Below are 19,536 nucleotides of genomic sequence, written 5' to 3'. Positions count from 1 at the left end.
AATAAATGACATGGAGGGGGGTGAAGGTCGTGCTGCTAATTTCTTAGACATCATTAACACCTGAAATGTTGTGAAATTATGTATTTCAGTGATGTATTTCTGTTCTTTTTTTCATCCAAGGGGCCTGCAAGATACCTCAGCAAGATCTCATCCCTTTTTGCAAGGCACAAATAAGAGTCAGTCCCCATTCTAAAAAAACTCACTCTCCAAGAGACCTGTGATGAGCCAAGCAATTTGCTTAAAGTCACAGCTGAAAGATTTGTAGCAACTGGAAATTTAACTGAGATTACCTGAATCAGAGTTCAGTTCCTCAGTTACAAGAACAGTCTGCTTGCTTCCCCTATCCTTGCTATTACTCCTCAATAGAAGAAAAGCATGAGATAGTGTATTTCTTTAATTATGGGAAGGGGAGGACATTGTTACTTACTTGAATCAGGACAGTAAACAAACAATATGCAGGCTGTTCACAAGTACTACCTCAGGAGAATTTCATCAAAAAGCACCTACCAATAATACCACAATGACAGGCCACCAGGAAAGTGGCAAAGATGCAGGGCATTAGGAGACAAAATCATGGATCATTTATTTGTTAACTGATAAGTACACATAAAGAATAAGGAGTTTAAGGAGGTGGTAGAGTCTCCATCCCTGGAGGTATTTAAAAGAAGGGTAGATGTGGTGCTTGAGGATATGGTTTAGTGGTGGACTCGGCAGTGATAGGTTAGCCGTTGGACTCGATGATCTTAAGGGTCTTTTCCAACCTTAAAATTCTATGATTCTATGACAGCAGGGAACAGCCAATACTACCTTTGACAAATACTTAGGATATATAATATCTTAAAAAGAATGATTTCATGATATTCAGTAAGAAAATGTCTACCACTTAGGAACCATAGACTAACTCTAAATACCCAGAAACCCTATTAATAAAGAATGTGGGGGACATTTTGCATGTGTGAATGTATTTACATATCCTACTGTGTTTGTACAGTATATATCACAATAGGACACAGTTCCATTTGGCATGTGTGGGCTGTTCAGCATAGGTGTCCATATATTTATAAAATACATAATATATTCTGTCTACCAGCCCTGCAGTAAAAACTGAATCTATGGCTTAAAGTTTACTTATTACAGAGAAGTCCTCCCTAAACCTTTTGGAGTACTGTCAGACAACATGTCACAAAATAGTGTTTCTATATCAAACTTAAATGACAGAATAACTAAGGAAAAATGATTCTGTGGACAATTTTGTTAAGCACCTCACTGGCCTGGATAGCATAAAGAGGACAAACAACTGAGCACCAGTGGAAAATAAGCCTACATAGAGCACTATGGGTAGTAAGAATCCAGTAAAAGTCCTAGACTGCAGGGAGCTGAACTGCTACAACAACAACAAAAAAATCCTAGTAGATTGCAGTGAAATCAGCATGGGATAAAAAGCATCCAGCCATTCTTTGACAGCAAGTGACCACTTGGCTGCAATATGAAACATTCAGCAATTTCTAAACTGCTATAAATTGTAGACTTGAAAGAAAGAACGCCAGCAATGCTTCAGTGACACATAAAACTGACAACAGGAAAAACCCAGCAATCTTCTAACAGCAAGTAGAGCTACACAAACTAAAATATAATGAAAGGAGGGCAAGATGCTTACTTTCTCCTGAAAGAATATTAAGAATTGATAAATATACTAATATAACTGATGTAAATATATTTGTGGAATGAAAGGCAGAACTATAATCAATAGTGGGACTCTACCAAAATGAGGAAAGTTAGATTTGTTAGGCTTAGGAAGTAAATTTTTATACTGTGTTAGTGCTCAAACGCCAGCTAGCTCGGTGTGAATGCTATGGAAAGAACTCAGAAGGGTCAACAGCTAAACCAGAGACACTAAGAACAGCAACAACCACCAATTACTCTCTCATCCTGAAGAGTTTTGCACAGGCATGTCAAACATGAGGAATCAGCTAACCACAGTCTCTTTGTTTATAACACCAGTATTTCATCTATCACCCCAAAACAGTAATATTTTTTTGCTTGATTCATCCAAAGACATACCCAGTGTTGATCTGGAGAATATCAGTTTTTATTTTTCACCTTTTTCTGTATGTTCTTCAAGCTGTTCCGCTTCAATTCTCTTTTATTGACCAACCTCTTACTATGGCAATTTCTAGCCAAAACCTCTCCACTTAGAGAACAACAATTCCCAAGAAGCCTTGCTTTTGTCTTTGTTTTGTTTGGAAATCGCAGAATCACAGAATCTTAGGTTGGAAGGGACCTCAGGGATCATCTAGTCCAACCTTTCTAGGAAGAGCACAGTCTAGACAAGATGTCCTAGCACCCTGTCCAGCCGAATCTTAAAGGTGCCCAACGTGGTGGAGTCAACCACTTCCCTGGGGAGATTATTCCAATGGTTGACTGTCCTCAGTGTGAAAAATTTCCCTCTGATGTCCAATCGGAATCTCCCCAAGAGCAACTTGTGTCCATTCCCCCTTGTCCTCTCCATGCGACTCCTTGTAAAAAGGGAGTCTCCATCCTCTTTGTAGGTACCCCTTAAGTACTGGTACATTGTCATGAGATCCCCTCTAAGCCTCCTTTTCTCAAGGCTGAACAAACCCAGTTCTCCCAGCCTATCCTCATATGGCAGGCTTCCCAGTCCTTTGATCGTCTTGGTGGCCATTCTCTGGACCCCTTCCAGCCTGTCCACATCCTTTTTGTATAGTGGGGACCAGAACTGTACACAGTACTCCAGGTGTGGCCTGACAAGCGCTGAGTAGAGTGGGATAATGACTTCTTTGTCTCTGCTGGCAATGCCCTTTTTGATGCAACCCAGCATCCTATTGGCCTTCTTGGCCACAGCAGCACACTGTTCACTCATCTTGAGGTTTCTGTCCACCAGGACCCCCAGGTCCCTTTCCACAGAGCTGTTCTCCAGCCAGGTGGATCCTAGTCTGTACTGCACTCCTGGATTATGTTTTCCCAGGTGCATGATCTTACACTTCTGCTTGTTGAACTTCATAAGGTTCTTGCTGGCCCACTCTTCCAGCCAATCCAGATCTTCCTGCAAAGCAGCTCTCCCTTCTGGAGTGCCTACTTCCCCACTCAACTTAGTGTCATCCACAAACTTCATCAGGCTACACTTGATGCTGTTATCCAGATCACTTATAAAGATATTGAATAACATTGGGCCCAATATCGGTCCCTGGGGGACTCGACTAGTGACAGGTTGCCACTTGGAGAAAGAGCTATTTACCACCACCGTTTGGGTACGGCCTGTCAGCCAGTTCCTCACCCACTGCACAGACCACTTGTCTAGGCCATAACGCATCAATTTCTCCAGGAGGAGACTGTGGGGGACCATATCAAAGGCCTTGGAGAAGTCCAGGTAGACAATGTCCATCGCCCGCCCCATGTCAACCAGGCAAGTCACTTTGTCATAGAAGGCCACCAGGTTTGTCAAGAATGATCTGCCTTTAGTGAAGCCACGTTGCCTTTTCCCAATCACGTGCTTCATTTGACTTGTGATGGCCCCCATGAGGATTTGTTCCATAACTTTCCCAGGGATTGAAGTAAGGCTGATGGGCCGATAGTTACCCGGATCCTCCCTCAAGCCCTTCTTGTAGATAGGGGTAACATTTGCCTTCCTCCAGTCCTCTGGGACATCCCCCGTTCTCCACGACGTCTCAAAGATTATGGAGAGTGGCCTTGCAATGATGTCAGCCAGCTCTCTCAACACCCTCGGGTGGATGGCATCAGGGCCCATTGATTTGTGGGGGTCAAGCTCCTGTAGTAATTCATATACTAACTCTTCCTTCACTGATGGTGGGTCGGTGTTTGGTTCAATCGGCAATTTTGTTCCCAAAGCCTGGGACCCCAGAGTGCTGGTAAAGACAGAGGTAAAGAAGGTGTTGAGGACCTCTGCCTTTTCTGCATCATTGGTGATTGATTTTCCTTTTCCGTTTAACAGTGGGCCTATGTTTTCCTTCTTTTTCTCCTCATGGTTGACATGTCTGAAGAACCCTTTCTTGTTATTTTTTATGTCTACAGACAGTGTCAATTCAAATTGGGCTTTTGCTTTTCTAACTGTGTCTCTGCACACTCTGGCTATGCCCTTGTAGTTCTCGGTGATAATCCTCCATTTCTCCATTTCTGGTGTGCTTCCCTTTTGGATTTGAGTAGACCCAGGAGGTCATGGTTGAGCCATGGGGGCCTCTTGCTCCGCTCACTTCCCTTTCCTTTGTAGGGGATAAATTGGCTTTGTGCTTCCAATAGAGAGTTCTTGAAGAATTCCCAGCACTCACTAGCTCCTTTGTACTCCATGGAAGCTTGCCATTGAATCCCTCCCAGTTGAGCCCTGAGTGCACTGAATTTTGCTCTTCTAAAATCCAGAATCCTTGTCTTAGAGGTGACCTTCAGCACACTCAGCAGGATCCAGAACTCCACAATATTGTGGTCACTGCAGCCAAGGCTATCACTAATCGAGATATTACAAAGCAGGCTTGCTTGGTTTGTGAATAGCAAGTCCAGCAGCGCCTCCTTCCTGGTTGGCACATCTAAAATTTGTATCAGGAAACAGTCCTCTATACATTCCAGGAACTTGGTGGATGACATGCGAGCTGCTGTATTGTTCTTCCAGCAGATGTCTGGGTAGTTGAAGTCACCCATCAGGACCAGGTTCTGTTGGCCAGAAGCTTGCTTTAGTGCCCCAAATATCACTTCATCGGCTTCATCACCATGGTTAGGAGGTCGATAGCAGATGCCCACTGTGAGGTCCTGCTTGGAGATGACCCCTTTGATTTTAACCCAGAGGTTTTCAATAGAGCAGTCGCAATCACCATAGTTGACTTCGATACATTCAAGGTGTTCCTTGATGTAGAGTGCAACTCCTCCACCTCCTCTACCTTGGCTGTCTTTACGAAAGAGCTTGTAACCATCCATTGCTGACCAACCTCTTACTATGTCAATTTCTAGCCAAAACCTCTCCACTTAGAGAACCTCTCCACTTAGAGAACCTCTCCACTTAGAGAACCACAATTCCCAAGAAGCCTTGCTTTTGTCTTTGTTTTGTTTGGAAATATGTTTACAGTCTTATTCTACACATCTTGTCTGACCTAACAGTTTCAACACAACCTGTAAGAAAAACATTCAGCTGCAAATTAACAAAGTATAAAATAGGAACATTAAAAAATCACCTCTGGAAAGATCTCTAGAAATGTTTTAATGACTCATATTTTGGTCTTAATTAAATAAGCCATACATCATTTTCAGGGAAATGAACACATTTCTGCCTTCTCCAGCCCCATGACAAAGTGTGTTGATCTGCTGGAAACTCATGTTCATGTTCAGTGTCAGTACTTGAGGTTTGGAATTTCAGAAACTGTAAGACAGGCTTAACAAATTTCACTGTAGCTGGGCTGTCATGCAAGGACACTCCAGGGCAGGGTTGCAAGGAGAAAGCAGCAAGCAGAAGCAAGAGATGCAGAAAGCTGTAGTATTCAACAGTACTCAAGACCTTTACAGTACTCATAGGAAATTGAACAAATCACCTAAAGGCTACAATTCTTCTTCACCTCCATACATTCTTCATTCTGCCCTATCCCCCACTTTGCAAACATCATTTCAATAACAGCAGGTAAATATGATTTTTGCCAAGAAGAGGAGTCAGCTCTCATCGTGAAGGCCCTTTATATTCTCTTCTGATGGCCAAATGTACATCCCTTAGTAGTGGCTGAAGCAGAAATTTAGGAAGTCTTGACGACAAAGTTGTTGCTGAGTAGCTTGATGAGTGGCAGAATCAGGGTAAAAGTAGCACCATGTATCAAAGCTTAGAAACTTCATCAATATCAATGGAGACTTGGAGACTTTGTCAATATCAATGGATCTACAACCAGGTGTAGACTGGAAACTTGTGAGAGATCTGGGTGTCACACACTGCCACACTTTCAAGTGTGATAAGTAAAGGGTCATATAACAGTTATTTTGACAAGAGATTATAATCCCTTTTTTGTTAATCAAGCGAGACAGAATTTGGAGGAAGCAGGGAGGAACAGAGGAGGCAGTGGACAAGAATATACACCTCATCAGTAGTTCCAATATATTCAAAGAAGTCTCTTCAGCCAAAGCTACAATCTCCCATGCACCAGGTGTCAATAAGAGCTTTTCAAATAATTAGAACACTGTCTCCTGAATCACTCTGACATCTTTCACCTGCAAGGGATTTCACAGAACAGTCTTATCAATCAGAGGTTACCAGTAGCCAGTAGGCTTGACAACTCTTCTCAAGACATAGTGGCACCATCACATGGATCATCTTTACCATCACATATGACTTCAGTCCAAAACAAACGTCCATGAACTCTGACCACTCTGTCCTGAACTTCTCCCTTCTTGGGCAATCTTCTCATATTCATGGAAAGACCCTTTTCAGCCAGTCGTCATTCTTGTCATGAGCACAGAGATGATGTGGAACAAGCAGATAGTTATCGCCATTAATAAATTCTGCCAAAGCCATCAGTTCAGTCAGATATACACCGAATGATATTGGTTTGGTTGGTTGTCATTAATTCCACATATTGCGTGTCCTGTTTGTCACCTACAGTGAACAGGAAACCTATCTCTCAGCAACAGAAGCCTTGATAAAACAGAGTTCCCCTTTACAGACAATAGGAATTGCAGTATGACTACTGCTGCTGCCTCAGGAGAAAGTAAAAGTGGTGTATTGTTTTCACAGAGCTGATTTACAAACAGCAGCTTGGTCTGGCAGTGATGTACTCTTTATGAGACCGCTCCTGCAGCTGATGACTGACCTTGGAAACAGTAGTTCACCCCACAGGAAAAAACATCCAAAACATCTTCACAATGCTACGCTAGAATGTACCAGAATAACAATTCAGATGCCATACAAACTGCAATACTACAGGGCATGATCATGGCACATACCAGAAATGCATTATGATGTGCTCTTGCTAATTTGGCAGTCTCCATTAGAAATGCAAATCCATGTCAGAACTGGACAAAACCTGTACCTATCACTAAATAAACTGACAGCGCACATATTGAAGAACTATGCCAAGATAAAAGCTACATTCTTTCCAGCTCATGTGTCTATTTGCTTTCATAAAGTAATAAAGAAAATGCTCTTCCACTGACCCCTGTGAATGCCTTTTTGCACAGATGTAACTGAAATTTAACACCCATTTTTCCTGCGGAATAAAAAGGAACCACATTGAGCTTCCTCTCTCTGAGGTGTGCTGCCTTTATGGCACATGGCTGGAGCAAAATGCAGTGAAAACTAGTGCTAAAACTAGCACTGAAACAAACAGTGTTGCCTTTGAATGGAGAATAACTAATGAAGCAAAAAAATTATCACTGTTATAGATCTAGTTTTTAAACAAAACCAGTCTTTAGTAAAACAGATTTTACCAATTTTTTTTCTTTCTTATTTATTTTCTTAACAAGTTATCCCTCTCTGGTCTTCCATACTTGCATTGTTGCTCTGTGGCTTTGTCACACTTGCTTTAGACTATGAACACCCTAGGCCGAAAACAGGTGCCAAGAAGCAATGGGATTCTGTGCTGCATTTGCTATAAAGCACAATGCTCGAAGAGTGACCAGTACCAATAACAGCAGTGTACTCTTTCTCCAAAGCACAGGTCACCAATAAAATAAAGTGGGTTCTTTGTCTGGGAACACCTCCCCCGTTCTCCCACCCCACTATCTACCAGCAGAATTTGAAGAAAGTGCAACATGTACTATAGGAACACACGAGCACCTCAAGGAGAGACACTGTGGGTCCCATCAGTGACAGCGAAAAATGCCAAATTTGTGCTCAAGAAGCTACATTCTGCAGCAGCAATTTCAACCTTTCTCTTCCTCTCATGCCTATTACTTTTCAGTCCACAGTTACTTAGTATTACAGTGAGTTGCATAGGCACTGAATTCCAACCCAAGGAGGACATATTTTAATGTTGGGTGGTAATTCTGAAATATTTCAGGTGTAGCAGAACCATCTAATGCTGTTGAAAGGAAAAGGGCATCCCCTAGCTTCAACACAGAAATAGGCCATGAGGTCCCTTCTCCTCTCTTGTGGCCATACTGGCACTTCCTGCATGTTTTTGTGACTATTAGTTTACTAACCCAACAGAAGATAGCACTTTTTTCCTTTTTACTTGGTTAATTTTATGCCTTGTTAGCAATCCAGAACATGTCAGGGAGAACTCCAGTGCATAACAGGTTTGGCAACATCAGCAGCAAGAATATGTGGCTAGGACCAGGGAGGAAGATAGGGAACAGGAACTCTGGTTAACTTTTCTCACTGCATCTCATGTCCTTTGGCTGAAAACTTTCCCATTTTGGAATGGTGAAATTACGTCTGGAGAAAAGGAATGCAAACACTGTTCAACAGTAAAGCAGCTCAGCCTATACAGGTCTTATTTTTCTCTTATTTCCAAAGACACGTAGTAGTCTAGAATGACAGCAAATGATCTTCCTGTGTTCTTTTAACTGTTCTCAATTGATTCCTTAATTTTATCTTGAAACTATTTCTTTATGCTCACTTGCTCTTTCCACGTGAGGTATTGAACGTGATTCTTTCACCATGTTCTAGCAGTAGGATCTTAACTGCCCTCCTTCTTCTTGATCTTTAGTCACAGTCAAGTTCTCTCCCTCTCTGTCTGATACACATTAGGAGCTCTAAACTAGCACAAAAGGAGAAGTCATTCTAGTATTCCATTTAGTAGCATTACACTCACCAGGGTGAATTCCTTCAAAAGAGTGCATACAGCCAATTTACATTCTATGTACAGTGATGTCTGATTTTTCATCAGTGGTACCACACTGTGCAGAGATTCTGCACAAGTATAGAAAGTCCTCCAACAAAAAGTAAATAATATAGACCCATCATTAAACTAAACCACCTGCAGAAAGTTTTACTAATGCTAATGAAATCTCACAGTTTTAAGGCTCCTGCCCTAAGGAGAATTCAGATTAAAAAGATGAGGAAGTTTCTAGCCTTCACTTTCTTTTTTACGGAGAAAAAATGAAACATGTGACATAAGTGAATTTGAAAGGCTCTAAGCGGAGATAAAAACCTCATATATCACAGTCTTGGTAAATGCTTGTTACTTTTCTGTCATTCTCATGGCAGGAAAGGCAGTGCCACTTTGTTAATTTTAAATACTTGCGAACTTTAGGTGTGCAGGCAGCCGTGGAAAAACTTCTCACATTAAATGTGACTCCCCACTGTCAGAAAACAGAAATCCATTATTTCTGCACAACATAACAAGTGTCTCTGACTCAATCTCTGTAGATTTATGCTTTTCAGGTATCCCTGAGACAGGTGAAGAACTAGTAATAGCCTTGCAATATCAGTCCTTCTGCAACCACATCTCAACCCTGATCTACAGAGAAAAGCCACCGCAGGTAGAAGACAGCCATGCCAAAAAAAACACCATACACACAAAAAAAACCACCAAACAATACAATGACTACACATATGATAACTTTCAATCATTGTCCTGTAAGAACTGGAATAAACTGGAAGACAAAAAGACATTGCTATCTCACAAGAAATGGAGGAACATTCAGCTATGGCAGGTTAAGCACAACTGGATTTCTCAGTTACGCATACTTTTTGAACATCTGAGCACAGGCTCTTCCTTGGGGTTTTGCTTTCTCCTACTCAAGACATTATAGTGACCAGAACCATATTAGCTATAGGTCATGGGTGCCCATGACCTCTGTAGATAGAACAGAGGTTCGTGCTCCTGAACAGAAAAATCAGTCATATTTCACAAAGGTAAGCAGAACTTGGGAGACAAAAGGAGAGGTAGACAAAACAGGAAACGGTGGTTCAGTAGCACTTTGTCTTCAGTACTTGCTCAGGCTCTCAGAAATTGCTTCAGGACAAGGTTATAGGGAAGAATAGACTTAGTGATTACAGAGAGATTAATTGTGCCGTGGTATGTACGTCAGAAGCCCTTGGGAATAAAGCAAGCTTCTCTGCATACCGACCTGATAAGCGAGCTTACTGTAGGTACTAAGTTAATTAGTAGCAGTCTGGGCAGGAGGTAGAGTAGATAGTGAGATGAAACAGGGGAAAGGTGAAATGCCTCCTAGAAACTGAATGAAGAACAAAGATCAACAATGAGACACTGGAAGAAAGAAAGAATGAAAAAAGGAAATCTGTGGTCTTAACTAAAGAAATCTGCTGTTAAATGAAGTCTGGTCCCGACAGCATGATTGAACAACAAAGAACTGAAAGCTTTCTATAAAAAACATCTCTACTGCACATGAAAGGAAGACAGTTTAGGACGGCAGTATATATGTTGCTCTTCACTCTCTCTGACTTCTACCCATTTAACAAACACTGCATATTGATACCTCTCAGGCTTTTCCCAAGCCCCTCTGTGTTTTCTGAATCTTGCCATCACCCACAACTTCTTGATGCAGCTATGTGATTAATTTTTTCTTTGTTATGGACCCACACACACTGTAACCAATGACAGTCTGAACCAGACTATGGAGACAATGGAAATGGCAGACAGATACAAATTTCAGAAGTCCTTCAGAAATGCCAAAAATGCCTCGAGTAGAAGCAATGTGTTGCTAAAAATCAGATTGCAAAGGTTAGTTCATAGAAGTTCATCCTGCTTTGTATCCTTAGATCCACAAAGCAGTCAGTATCATGTTCATAAACATGGTCAACTAATGCATTCACAGCTGCATGGCAAGGTATCATTCTTGTAAATGCATAAAAATCATTCCAAAAGATTCAGCCCACTCATCCATGCAACTCCATGGGTATAATATACAGGAGATACCGAACTCTGAACTTCAACTGAAATAAATGGAATTAATACAAGCAACAACTAATGCAGCAGATATATCTACAATTTTTAGCCTTTTTCATCCTGATATTTCATAACTATGTCTATAAATATTTTTAAAAATGGTGCACCAATCAAAACTACTATACAAATTTTCAGCAAGACCTGTATCTTTCTATCTATCCACAAATCAAATACAGCCTTTCCAATCACAAAGGTAGTTTTCCACTAAATAACTAAGATTTTTTTTCTGACTTCCTCCTAACTTAGCAAAAAGGTCTAGCCCCAAAGCAGTTTTTACGTGCCTACTCCCCACAGCAGAATGTGCAGAGAGCGAAGTGCCTCACCTCCCTCTACACAGCCTACAGAAGGATAAGTACCTTCTGTAGGTACTTACAAGGGGGAATTCAACAATAGTCAGATTGTTGGAGGGATTTGACAACAGCCAGTGTACTTACCAGAGCTGGGAGTTGCCTACAATCTGAGCTGGAAATCCCTGGTATTATTAATAGGATTTGCTGAGGACGAGATAGGTCTTAGATTCTACACCTTTCTGCAGGGCTTACTTAGGCCAACAAGGAAGAACTTCCCCCTACTGCAATGGTTTGGGCTGAGCTGATCAAATGACACTCACTGCAGCCCTTGAAGTTATTCCCACTCTTCCTCCCTTCCCCTCCACATCTATAGTTATGCATTCCCATTGCTTTCTTTGAATGGGAATCTAGTGGTTAGACAATACTTTCGTGACTAGATTCAGCCCATTAAATTAATTCTGGAAAAAGGTAAATACTTTCCCACTAGCCAAGACAACTGAAGTAGCTCAGCAAGAGATTGGCTGAGCACTAGAATCACTGCAAGGAGGACAGGTGGGAGATGGAGAAGAGGCAGGAAGAAGGAAGGGCTACCATATTACACAGCAATTAGTTATTAGGTTTGTTTGGCTTTCTCGTCAAACCAGACTTTCACTTGCAACTTTAAAAAGTAGAATCATCTTCTTTAAAAATAATTCTTACACAGTGATGCTCTTTTATTACAATAGCTCAGTAAACAGAACACTTAGCTAGGGTCTGTAGTATATTTGAATTCCTCGACTGCCCCAGTTAGAAGGAAGTACCAAGGTGTTCAGATTCCACCACAAGTCAGTCATGCTTTGCAGGCAGAGAGGCTGTGAAAACAGTTTTGTCAAATCTTCCTTAGCACTTAAAGTGTTCTCAACACTAGGCAACCCCCAAATGGAAAGAGCTGTAAGGAACAAATCAGTTTTCCCATTTAAATTATCGTCTTGCAAAATGACATGCTACATACAGACCAGAAGCCTGACTTCCTCCTCTTTACATGGATGTTAAGCTTGCCATCTTCAAAGGAAATCTCTTGAAAGCAAAGAACGGATAACAATCAGACCTGAAAGTCTTTTATCTGTTAGCAGCCAAAAAGGTAGGTATAAGGGAAAAGTATTAGAAACATAGAAACGTTGACAAGTCTAGACTGGAGGGGGAGATCATCTGGTCCAACCTCCTACTGAAAGCACAGCTTTAGACTCAGCTGAGTCTTGAATATTTGCAGCCAATATGATTCCTCCACTTCTCTAGGCAAGTAATTGCAACATTTTGCTGTTTTCACATTGAAGACTTTTTTTTCTTATATCCAGAGTCCTCTTTCCTATTTCCTTTTGCCCTCTTTCCTACTGCCTCTTGTCCTGTCACCATATACCCCCATGAAGAGTACCTCCATCCTCTCTGTAACTACCTACTGACTCCGGAAAACAGCAGCCACTCTGGTGAGCACTCACCACCTGCCCAAGCCTTCTCTACGCTGTAAAACCCAGTTCCTTAAGTTGTCAAAATTCTCCAACCCTCAAATCATCTTTGTGGCAATTCACCAGACCATATCCAATTTTTCAATTTCTCGCTTGAACTGGGGGGACCAAAAATGTACACAGTATTCCAGGTGTGTCCTCACAAGTGCGAGTAGAGTGGAATAATCACACCCCTTGATCTGTTGACTACACTCTTACTGATGCAGCCCAGGACACAGTTTGCCTTCATTGCTACAAGGGCACACTGTTGACTCCTGTTGAGCTTGCCATTCACCATGACCACCAAGTCTATTTCAGCAGCCTATATTGCTGCTTGGGATTATTCCATCCATGCATGACTTTACATTTATCTTTGTTAAACCCCATGCAATTATTGTTGGCCCAATCTTCTAACATGAATACTATTAACATTTAGCTGTAGGACATCTTCCTATTACAGACAAACATGAGCTGCAGCCAGCTCCTGGACATAATTCATGCTATAGTATTTGAGAACTTCCACTGATTTTCAGACACATGCTAAAAGTTCAGATGATGACAGACTTCAGGAAGTAATTCAGTACCTGTTCTGTTGATTATCAGTACTCCTAATTCCCAGATATATCAGGCAGTAAGAAGGATTTTAACGCAGCCCTCTGTGAAATAATAACTTATTGCCTCCTTCTTTCCTTTTGTTTGTAAAATCAAAATGGGCATAAAACATCTGACGAACAGCACCCCATCAGGATAGGAAAATGTATGGATTTACATTTTGCAGAACTCAAAAACAGATTTATGTGTGGGCCATGTGATGTGGGCTGGGCCAGCAGTCCTTCCTGCTTTGTGAGGCAGAGATCAAGATTCCTCTGCTACGCGGAGGGGAGAACATAATGAAAATCGTTTCTCTCATCAGAGTAAAGCAGACCAAACAGATCCGACACAGGTAAGCACTCCCCCACTGCTCACTCCGCCCTCTTTCCTAACGAGTTTCCTGCTTTTGTGGGACAGACCTAGAAGAGCTGCAAAAGAGTAGAAGGTATGTGATTGTCTACAAAATGCTTCGGATTTGAAACCTGGAAAAATGAGGTTCTGGTTTCCCCACGCAAAACTCTTTCAACAGGATCTTCCCATCATGTGGTACCTTCCTATATTCAGTATTACAGGCTTTTAGTTTCAAAGGAAATCTTCCTTGTCTCCCTACAAGAAAACTCAAAAGGAGAAAGGGAGAGTTGTTACTGGAATCCCATGCTCAGATGAGAAGGCAAATGAGCAAGGACAGAAGAGCTTGCACATTTTTCCTTGTGATGAAGAGAAGCTAAAACATGACTGTTCCTACCTACCAAAACCTCCCTCTGGTAAGTATATGCTGAAAGCTGACAGTAAAAATGGTAACAAGAAGGTAATCTGTTCAGAAAGGATGTATTTCTTTTTCTGGTATTTGTATGTATACATTTATCTACTTTTGCTGTAACAAGGGAACACAATTAGTGTGCAAAAGCACACAACACAACATGGAACTATGTAGACCTGTATATTTGTTTGGATATGCATACTCATAAAAAATATGCATACTCATAAAAAATATGCCCACTGTGTCATGCTCTCTTCCTTCAAAGGGGTCTTCATCAAAACAGTGGGATACATGTAAGTTAGTATAACATGTGCAAGATGACTCCTTAATTACAGTGTTCTTGAATACCACAGATCCCTGGTATTCATTCCATGTTGACTGCGCACAGTGACAACTGCTGTCTCTTTCATAGAGATGGGGTTTGGAATGGGGGACAGGAGGGGCTCTTGTGTTTGAGAAAGATGCAGAAAAGTACATCAACAGAAAAAGAACTGAGGACATAGGAAAATATTCAAACACATGTCTACATTTTGCAAAAACAGACATACCCTAGCTATATCAAGAACCTAAAGTAATGTTATTGCTATAATACTATGCTAAGTTAGAAGCTCAATTTACTGGGGCAGACAGCCCCATTAATAAGGCTACTTTTCTTCTGTAATTTGAACTAGTATTTGAACCTTCATTATGCAATGTACAAATGTCCTACAATTAACCTTTAAAGTTATTCTTTGTTTCACTTTTGTATTAACCTCGAATCTGCATCCTAGACTGCTCTAAGTTCTATTAAGAAGCTAGACCTTTTTAGATAAGCCTGGCAATAAGCGCTGATGGTGTATTTATGCATTTTATGTCTTGCAACTGTGTGTCCAGGCATTCCCATTATTCGATATGCATTCACAGAGGAAATTCTAGTACATTTACATTGGCATGTATTTATGCACAGATTTCCCAAGCTTATTATGTATCTGCATAGATGCACGTTCTCATGATGGCATGTACTCAAGTATGTTTGTTCTTATTTTGGTCGTGATACTGATAATGTGTTTGTATGCTCATGTTTCATGTTGAAAAAAAACTATTCCATCTTCCACAGATGTCTGTCCCCTTAACTGCTCATCTGTTCTCAACTGTCTGCTACCACCATCTACATTACCATGTGGTTAGAGACACACTGGAAGAACATCCGCCAAGCCTTGTTGCTTCTTTTCACTGCTGCTCTTCTCATTGGGGTCACCATGCTGGCCATTTCATCTAACATCAATCCAGTAGGCTATTTCTTCCTAGGGGTAGGAGGAGTGTGCCTGATCGGCTATTTGCTGAGTGTGTTTGTTGAGTGTTACCTGAGGAATCAGCACCGACATGACACAAATGAGATACCTCCAAGCAGACAAAGCCAAGCAGGGTAAGCAGCAACCTGGTTATTCCTCTTACTTTAACTCTCTCTCTGCAGATATGGCCATTTTACATGCTGTTTTACTGCCCTTCCCCTAGGGCACCAAACAGAGACTCCATTCCAGGAGACAAAATTTCTTTTTAGGTTGTTTTCCTTCATTCTTCAGGTGGAGGTTGCAAATGTCTATGCCACGCATGTTCTGTATCTTGTCCAATATATATTTTCTTCCCCCTGGGAACTGATCCACTACAATTTCCAAGGTTAAACAGATCCAGGCCCCGCTTTATTTTTCTTTGAGTAATTGAGTCTTGCCAAACAATGAGTCAGACAAGGAAAAAGAAAAAATGCTGAGGCAATACTGAATCTTAGCTGGGTTTAACTCTATAAACCTTATCTCCAGAGCAACTATTCCTCAGCAAACTTTTAAAAAGGAACCTGTAACTGGGTGTGTTTCCAGTCTTAAAAATCCAGCTTGACACTAAGAAGTCCTGATCTTGAGAGGCTCTGAATACTCCCACATCTTTTTGGCTTCATGTATCTTTGCAGGTTCTCAGCATTACCTAATTTAACCCCAATTTGCCTGCTGTGGTTGAAGAGTTTAACTTTATTTTTCCTTGCCTGTATAATTCAGATAATCATTATCCACATCTATAAATGATTTGACATTCTCAAATACAGGGTGTTGTAGGAGGGTAAAAATGTTATAATGTGTTTATTTTTAGAAAGAGTACATAAAAAGAAGTCTAGCTGGGGGGCATACAAGAAGAAAAGTAGTATATATTTATTTAAAAATATGACCTAAAAAGGAAAATGTTTCTAAAGTAACATTTGTCTCTGCAGACATTCTTTTTAACACAGAATAGTTAGTCCTTGTTTAAACTAAATGAAAATACTTAATTTTCTCTGCTTCTTGAAACTAGATGAAAGTTCAGCTATGTGTTTAAAAAGCAAGTTCCTGTTTTGTTCTGAGGAATAATTAGTAGTTAGTAATTCTTAGTAATATATTTTAACTGGTAGGAGATTTTAAATGAGGGACATCATCTTTATGGGTCCCTTCCAACCTGAGATATTCTATGATTCTATGATCAAGCTAAGCCTAGGACACTGAAACCCAGTGTGGGTTTTTTAAATTATTCTGGGGAATGTGGGAAAACAGTCGCATGAGCCATTCCTAGACCAGGAAGCAAGACATTGAGTTGGCTGGACAAGTGAGCTGATCCAGTGGCAGAGTATCACGTACAATAATATCACATGCTGTCCACAGGGTGAACACTGCCTATGAAGCACCCACCTACGAGGAGGTGATGAGGATGTCAGTTCCCACAATATGGACAATTGCATCCAATCCAGGCTTAGTGCCCTCACCACTGAATGAGCCTCCTCCTTACAATGTAGTTATTGAATCATCTGCCCAAGAAGAGATTATGGTGGATGCTCTCAGGATGCCAGTGGCATCAGACACAAGGCACACCTCTGAGACAGACACAGGCTCCAGAATGCAGTTGCAGCTGGTGCTGCCCCCAAGACTGCAGCGGTTTGTTTCAGACATCCATGAAGTGAAAGGTATTGAAGATAGGTTTGAGCCACTGGAGCCACTCACGCCACCACCTGCTTATGAGAGTGCCATCAATGATGAAGTCTTTGAAGATGCTTTCCAGGCCTCCATATTATGATTAATTTCACCTTCTCTGAATGCAGAACCAAACCCTCACCCCAATACAGGGTGCTCCTGGAGGGAAGGTGGAAGTGCTGAGATTTTTCACACCCAAAACTGTAAAAGTTTTTCTCACCATTCTTTGAACCAGAGCTCAGCTACCAACACAGCTTCTGATCTCAGTAGAATCTTTTTGCACAAAACATAATTCAATGCTATCACAATGCTTTGTATTGGCAGATATGTAAAACCACTGTCAGGAAAGTTGTGTTACATACAGCAACAATTCTCAAACTGGAGATACACCTTTATAGGGGAGAAGAGTGAATCATGAGAAGAGACAAGCTTGCCAAAGGACCTCTGAAGCAGGACTGTAGGATGCAGCCAGGAGAAACTGCCTTGAAAAGGGAGGGAATAGAAACAGTACTAAGTAGGTTATGCCTCTGCATTACAAATAGCAGTACTGCTGAGAGCTCTGTGACTATCCGCCACCCTAAAATCCCTACTGAGAGACTGAGACTTCAGTTCCCTGAGTTGCTGTTTTGCAGCAACACAAATTTATGGTCTGCGCTGTTTGTTGCTACACCTCTGCTGCATTTGCTCCATGTCCTCAGCTCTGCTGAACTGGAGCATGACTGAGGGGAGGGTGGTTGTCTTCACCCAGAAGCTGGCACCACGTAGGGTTGAAAAGCTGACAGCAAACATGGCACCATGGAATTACTTTTGTTGTTCACACGGTTCTCATCCCACACAGCCTCCAGGTGGTAGACAAGAGGGAGGTAAGAGCAGTTTTTCTCCTGTAAGAGAGGCCAGCAGGGCAATACACACACATATACGTATCCTCCGCCCGGACCACCAGCCTTCACAGCTCTACAGGAGGGTGTATTTCTCTGCTGTACTACAGCCCCAAACACATCGCTTGAGATACTTAACTGTCATCATGGCAACCATTTGCACAGAAAGGTCAATGGTCCTCCAGTTCCCTGTAACAACACTGTGCACAGAGGCTTCTCTCTGGACTCTGGAAAGGGCACGGCTTTTAGCCCAGGCCAGGCCACGGCTACAGCAGAGAGCACCTGAAAATAGCAGGCACAAGGCACAGGCCCTCTTCATTGTGATGGCTCTAGGTTGGGAGCCAGGTTCTCTCTCTCACTGATCAGTGATGCTGTGCGGTCTTTTTAAATGGCTGAATTAAACTGATGGGCTCTGCAGCACTAAAGTGTCTGCACTATGCAAAAAGATATTAATGTCTGGTTAATGCCCAAATAATAAAAGAAGAATATGGTGGCCTGAATCTCCTATGAAGGTCAGCAGCAATCATCACAGCCTTGTCTAGTACGACAGCATCATTTTTAATTCATATGAGGAAACGTCAAACCATAGGCTAGAAACAAATAAATTATTTCTTACTATTTGATTCTTTACAATTAAAAAAAAAGACTTTTTATGTTGTTTATAAATAAATGGGACTGCGCTAAAAATACCTGGTGGCATCATTAATTTTTCCCCCCAAAAGGAACACTCTGCAAAGCATGCTTTTGCTTGCATTTTGCTTATTTGATAATCTTGGCTTAGATAAAAGGAGAGGAGTTCCATTTCTAAATCAAGAGCTGAATTACCTTAATATCATTAACAATGAAGCAGCCATGATACCTCTATCATAAAAGTATTATGTGACACAAATTTGCCAATAGAGGCAATATGATTTTTTTTAAAGCCAATCATTTCTTGCACCTCCCTCCTGTAGCTGCTAACACAGAAGAAAAAACCACAGTAAAAACCAGTACAGGTGTACCATTCAGGAATAGAAACTTAAGGTCTAAGCTAGGCAACCCAGGACCTTTCTGAGGGCACCAAACTTCCAGGAGTCAGGAAGAAATTTAGGTGACCAGCACAGATAAAAACTGGCCAATGCAAAGACAAAAAAATGTGAACAGCTACGATCACTAGGATTTTGTTTTCAGCATCTGTAAGGGTTATTCAAGCCTTGGGACTTGTATTAAGTTTTACCATGTGAAACTCCTGTGCGCTTTACATGACAACAACTGTAAATTTGCTTCTGCTAAAAGGATGCTCACTTGCTTTTCCTTCATATTTCACATGTATTCTGCATGTCCTGTGTGCTCCCTTTCTTCCTTTTCAATTACTGAACATTACTTGAGCCCTTTTTTGATTTCAGCTGATTTCAGCTGAAACGTATGTCAACAAAACAAGTGTAACAAAAAACCTCTTGAAAGTAATTAAAAAATAATTCCTAGAACCGGTATGTTTGCAAGGAAAGCTGCGTACCTGTTAATTATAGCTACACGCAGAATCCCCGCCATAACTCTGATGTGCAAGACCTGCATCCATCACCCTGCCCTCTACGCTGCTATACTGCACAGCGGGATCCCGGCGGGGCGGGGCGGGGCCGGCACGCGCTGACAGGCCCCAGGAGAAGCCCCGCCCCCCGCGGCCGAGTCCAGGCAGGAAGAGGCGCGAAACCGCTTCCGCACCGCGACCCCTCCGGGG

General features: G+C 41.6%; 2 protein-coding genes across 27 annotated transcripts in view; one reads left to right on the top strand and one right to left on the bottom strand.

Annotated features, from left to right (window-relative positions):
* LOC142064237 (rap1 GTPase-activating protein 1-like) overlaps window positions 1–19,430 on the bottom strand; it is a 94,750-nt gene extending 75,320 nt beyond the window's left edge. For 7 of the 26 annotated variants that reach the window (XR_012663058.1, XR_012663059.1, XM_075108929.1 and 4 more), the window contains exon 1: window positions 19,315–19,426. Coding sequence is in view for 17 of the 26 variants with exons in the window: in XM_075108929.1 (XP_074965030.1) it covers window positions 19,315–19,373 (59 nt within the window). In the remaining 9 variants the exon portion in view is untranslated. Of the gene's footprint in view, window positions 1–19,314 lie in introns of all 26 variants that reach the window. The other 19 variants (XM_075108915.1, XM_075108963.1, XM_075108937.1 and 16 more) reach the window with 9 other exon arrangements.
* On the top strand, window positions 10,522–18,506 carry TMEM139 (transmembrane protein 139). Its single transcript, XM_075081854.1, has 5 exons — window positions 10,522–10,628; window positions 13,477–13,567; window positions 13,829–13,979; window positions 15,263–15,380; window positions 16,636–18,506. Exons 1-5 carry the CDS (start codon window positions 10,522–10,524, stop codon window positions 17,042–17,044), a joined length of 876 nt encoding a protein of 291 aa, XP_074937955.1. The 3' UTR covers window positions 17,045–18,506.
* Window positions 19,431–19,536: the final 106 nt, after the last annotated feature.

The sequence above is a fragment of the Phalacrocorax aristotelis genome, chromosome 1, assembly GCF_949628215.1.
Source record: "Phalacrocorax aristotelis chromosome 1, bGulAri2.1, whole genome shotgun sequence".
Classification (NCBI taxonomy): Eukaryota; Metazoa; Chordata; class Aves; order Suliformes; family Phalacrocoracidae; genus Phalacrocorax; species Phalacrocorax aristotelis.
This window is presented reverse-complemented; position numbering and strand designations above follow the sequence as displayed.

What these genes read in the sequence shown, in the direction of transcription:
- TMEM139 (XM_075081854.1), top strand. Translation starts at nt 10,522, where the DNA reads ATGGAGACAATGGAAATGGCAGACAGATACAAATTTCAGAAGTCCTTC. An exon ending in ACCAAACAGATCCGACACAG is followed by an intron (nt 13,568 to 13,828) that starts GTAAGCACTCCC and finishes TCTCCCTACAAG; the next exon opens with AAAACTCAAAAGGAGAAAGG. An exon ending in AGCAGACAAAGCCAAGCAGG is followed by an intron (nt 15,381 to 16,635) that starts GTAAGCAGCAAC and finishes TGCTGTCCACAG; the next exon opens with GGTGAACACTGCCTATGAAG.